General features: G+C 35.6%; 1 protein-coding gene across 2 annotated transcripts; it reads left to right on the plus strand.

The window, feature by feature from the left end:
* Window positions 1-582: 582 nt before the first annotated feature.
* LOC113049276 (serine/threonine-protein phosphatase 6 catalytic subunit-like) lies at window positions 583-4,341 on the plus strand. 2 transcript variants are annotated; one of them, XM_026211487.1, is made up of 8 exons: window positions 583-726; window positions 1,364-1,459; window positions 1,556-1,621; window positions 1,756-1,897; window positions 1,992-2,071; window positions 2,826-3,035; window positions 3,454-3,742; window positions 4,062-4,341. In XM_026211487.1, exons 1-7 carry the CDS (start codon window positions 652-654, stop codon window positions 3,700-3,702), a joined length of 918 nt encoding a protein of 305 aa, XP_026067272.1. In that variant the 5' UTR covers window positions 583-651; the 3' UTR covers window positions 3,703-3,742; window positions 4,062-4,341. The 2 variants fall into 2 exon arrangements, with proteins under 2 accessions (XP_026067272.1, XP_026067271.1); XM_026211486.1 differs by having other exon boundaries at window positions 3,454-4,341.
* The last annotated feature ends 124 nt before the right edge of the window (window positions 4,342-4,465 follow it).

Consider the following 4,465-nt stretch of genomic DNA (forward strand, 5'->3'; position numbering starts at 1 on the left):
TAAAAAAAAAAAAAAAAAAAAAAAACCTAAATATATATATATATATATATATATATATATATATATATATATATATATATATATATATATATATATATATATATATATATATATATATCCTGCAAATTCAGTTCAGCTATTGTATAAACTGTATCTTGACTGCAGTGGTAATAAGAAGGAAATAAAATTATTCATTGTAGTATTTTGTGGACATTTACTGTAATAGGATTACCAGCTTGTTATAAAAGCTTAAAAATAAAATAAACGAATATATGATGATTCATATGTATTTACAGTTTTTCGGAGCCTGTGTCATGAACTTAGTTTGAATTTGATTAAAAGTCCACTTTATGTTGCCACCTCGTAAATGAATGGAGAATGCTTTTAATAAAGGACTTGGATTTTGACGCATTAATTCCCTAGTTTTATTTTATTTAGTTTTTTCTCCTCACCCGCAAGCCTCTATTTATTGCTCACGGTGTTTTTCAAGTTTATTTCGAGAGCGTGAGATGATGACCACCGAAACGACTGACCCTGCCCTGGCGCTCAGGATCAAAGTACTGATTGGCCGAACCCTGTGCCAATCATTAACGCCCATCATGACGTAGAAAGACTTCCTCTTTGCTTCTTCTATCGACTGTTGTTCCTAAAATGGCGCCGTTGGACCTAGATAAGTATGTTGAAATTGCAAGACAGTGCAAATACCTCCCAGAGAACGACTTAAAGGTGACTATTTTCAGCAATTCTATTTTTCTCTCAAATTATTAAACATAATAGCTGTTGATATAATTCTGAAGCCATATGGGTCGCGATAAAGGCTGGTAAAAATAGCAGTGTGTCAGTGCAGTGCGGTCGTTAGCGCTGCGTATGAACCCAGTCAGTGTGTTCCGGGATTTATTTTATAACGTTACATGGTATCTAAAAAGCGGTTACCCCTTATAAAGGTGTGTTACTGATTATTTCTTGTAAATACATTGGGTCGCTATCTTATGTTGTTGCTATCAAGCGCACTAATTTGAAACGCCCATCTTATATATTTTTCATCGTCAGGCTTTTAGGTTAGCTCATTTTATGATATTTGCTTATTAGCAGTTTGCGGTCTTGACTGAATCATCCTCCGTTTTCTTGTCTGTAAATAGAGCTCCTGTACGTAAACAACTAACGTATAATGCAGCAATGCAGTTCAATAAAGCATCATCCAAGCCACTAATTTGTGATATTGAAAAATGTGAATTAAATTAATTCTTTATGTATTAATATGACTTGAAATGCAGTGATCTGATCTGCTGCTGTCATATTTAATGATGTTATTTCCTTTGTAAACTTGATCAACCTGCTGTTTTCTCTTCTATTGCTTTGCCAGAGATTGTGTGACTATGTATGTGACCTGCTACTAGAAGAATCAAATGTACAGCCAGTATCGACTCCAGTCACTGTATGTGGGGATATTCACGGACAGGTGCGAGGAAGCCCTATGAACGCATCTCTGTTGTGATGATGTTCTTTTTTTATATAACAACATGTATATTGATCTAAACCTTTTCTTTATCTCTAGTTTTATGACTTATGTGAACTCTTCAGAACTGGGGGCCAAGTACCAGACACGAATTACATTTTTATGGTATTGTGTCCATAAGGATAATTATACATAATTTTGCTTTTGTTTTGAGTTCATATTTGGTGACTCAATGGCAACAATGTTCAACCCCCCCAAGTGTATACTGAATATACATTGGTGTGTTATCTTTACTCTAGGGTGACTTTGTTGACCGAGGATACTACAGCTTAGAAACGTTCACATATTTGCTAGCACTTAAAGCAAAGTGGCCTGACCGCATCACACTGTTGCGTGGCAATCACGAGAGCAGGCAGATCACACAAGTCTATGGCTTTTATGGTGAGATGGCAGAAATCTAATGCACACCTGTCGTAACATACTTGCATTGCAGTGTTTTTATATTTTCATTTACATTCTCTCCTTCCATTTACAGATGAATGCCAAACAAAATATGGAAATGCTAATGCCTGGCGATACTGCACTAAAGTATTTGACATGCTGACTGTTGCGGCTGTAAGTATTGTCTTTATAATACAATCTCTCTCTTTCTCTCTCTCTCTCTCTCTCTCTCTCTCCATGTATATGTGTATTTTATGTATGCGTATATTATATATATGTATATCATGTTTTTTTTATTGTTATTAATTTATATAAATTATACTATACTAAATATATTAATCCATTGTGTCTATAATATAATATTGTACTTTACTTCAGGGCCCATATTCATGAAGAATTTTCTTACCACTGAGAGTTCTCCTAAATAGCAGTAAAAGTTTAAGATTTTAGATTTTAAAATCCAGGCTATGTGTCACTAATTAAACAAGAATATGTTCAGCTAATTGTCAGCATTTACACGTGTGCTTCTCATAATTAGTGAATATGCATTTATATTAAGCCTTTTAATTAAGAGAGTAGAATAATCATGGCTAATACATGCAAAAAAAAGTGGAACAGCTGTTACTTTTTGCCCAGCTGGTTAATGAAAACAAGGATATAATCAAATTAAAATTTGGAGTTGGGATAACCTCTAAAACCAAAGGTGATACCTTTTTTAAAAGTTCAGTATCTTCAAATGTTTCTAAAATTTTTGTTCTGAGGCAGATTTAGCCTTAAGATGTTATGTGAATCCGGGCCCAGATGTTTATTGTAACATTTTATATTAACAGGTCTACTTTCAACACCGTTTTATAACCGTCTGAAATACTGTTTCAGGTTACATTTTCCTCCTGCTGTACTTACCATGACGTTTTGATTTCTCCTGCAGTTGATAGATGAGCAGATCCTTTGTGTACATGGTGGCCTTTCACCTGACATCAAAACTCTGGACCAGATACGCACCATTGAACGCAATCAGGAAATACCTCACAAGGGAGCATTTTGTGATCTTGTCTGGTCCGATCCAGAGGATGTGGACACCTGGGCTATCAGCCCAAGGGGTGCTGGCTGGCTGTTTGGTGCTAAGGTTACCAATGAGGTAAGAGCATTCTTTCAATGTACAGCCAGTTCTGTGTTGGTAGTGAGTTTGAACATCTGCATATTGTAAGTCGTTGCCTGAGTTGAAATGGAGGTGGTGTAGTTGTCATCCTCGGGTACTTTACTAGCAAAAGTTTTTTACGAAAATATCTCCCAAGTAAATCGAGAACTAGAATGTAATTGTATTTAGCTTTGTGGTCTCTGGATTTTCTTGGATGAATTGAATTTTGATTAACAAGCTTTTTTTTTTTGCTTTGAGCCAAATATTAGTCTGGCAATGAAATAAATATATTTGTAAATAATCAAAATGTTTAATTCAACTCATTGGCTGTTTAATAAAAGTGTGACGTTAGTAAACAAAAACTTTTAGTAAATGCTTCAAAACCTGAATTGTTTCCCCCCTCTCTTTCCATTTAAAGTTTGTTCACATCAACAACTTGAAGTTGATTTGCCGTGCACATCAGTTGGTTCACGAGGGCTATAAATTCATGTTTGATGAGAAGCTGGTGACCGTCTGGTCTGCCCCCAACTACTGCTACCGCTGCGGTAACATTGCCTCCATCATGGTCTTCAAAGACGTGAGCACAAGGGAGCCCAAGTTATTCCGGGCCGTTCCTGATTCGGAAAGGGTCATACCACCTAGAACGACAACACCCTACTTCCTCTGAAGTCTTCATTGTCGCCTGCGTCCAGCCCTCACCTTTCATTGTTCGTTGTTATGGTCTTTAATTTCTCTGATTGATTTTTTTTTTTTTAAACAATTATTTTTGTAAAGATCGAACTGCTCTCCAGAATAACAACAGTAAACTATGGGCAGGTTTAATGAACTCTTTTGACTGTTTAAGTTGGTCATTATTTGGTCAGTACAATCTTATTAATGTGAGCATGTGACCGTAAATAAGTGGACATCCTCATGCTCTTCTTACAGGGCTTTAAATGTAGATCTAACAGCCATTGACCATTTAATGATAAAAGTTCATGGTGTAACAACTCACCTGATCAGAGCAATGTGGTATTTGTTTTTCAGAGAACAGATCAGAGAGAAAAACCAAGTGCTGGTCAAGTCTTCTCCACATTTTTCCAAAACAGTGACACTGTTCTTTTTCGTGGCTTTTAAAGTGTAGAAAAAGGGTTGAGACAATGACCAAACAACAGGACAAAGGAGGCTGTGATTATTTTGTACATTAATATAATTGTATTGATTGAATCTTCTTTTTTTTCAGATTTGTTGTATTTTATTATTGTAGAAAAACGGCAGCCCATTTAACAATTAAATATTGAAAATAAACTCCTTTATTATTAAGTTACTTTTCTGCTGTTGTATCCTAATCGATGGAAGCATGAAAATATCACTTATTCCTTGCACACATGGCCATATTAAAAGCACTACATTAAGACACCGCAGAGCGGCGCACGTCCCTTTTAATTCAA

Source organism: Carassius auratus, chromosome 30 (genome assembly GCF_003368295.1).
Source record: "Carassius auratus strain Wakin chromosome 30, ASM336829v1, whole genome shotgun sequence".
Taxonomy (NCBI): Eukaryota; Metazoa; Chordata; class Actinopteri; order Cypriniformes; family Cyprinidae; genus Carassius; species Carassius auratus.

Bases quoted from the DNA above. Each gene is read 5' to 3' on its own strand.
- LOC113049276 (XM_026211486.1), top strand. From the start codon at position 652: ATGGCGCCGTTGGACCTAGATAAGTATGTTGAAATTGCAAGACAGTGC. The intron at 1,460-1,555 runs GTGCGAGGAAGC...CTTTATCTCTAG, and splicing joins GTGGGGATATTCACGGACAG to TTTTATGACTTATGTGAACT. The intron at 2,072-2,825 runs GTAAGTATTGTC...TTTCTCCTGCAG, and splicing joins ACATGCTGACTGTTGCGGCT to TTGATAGATGAGCAGATCCT.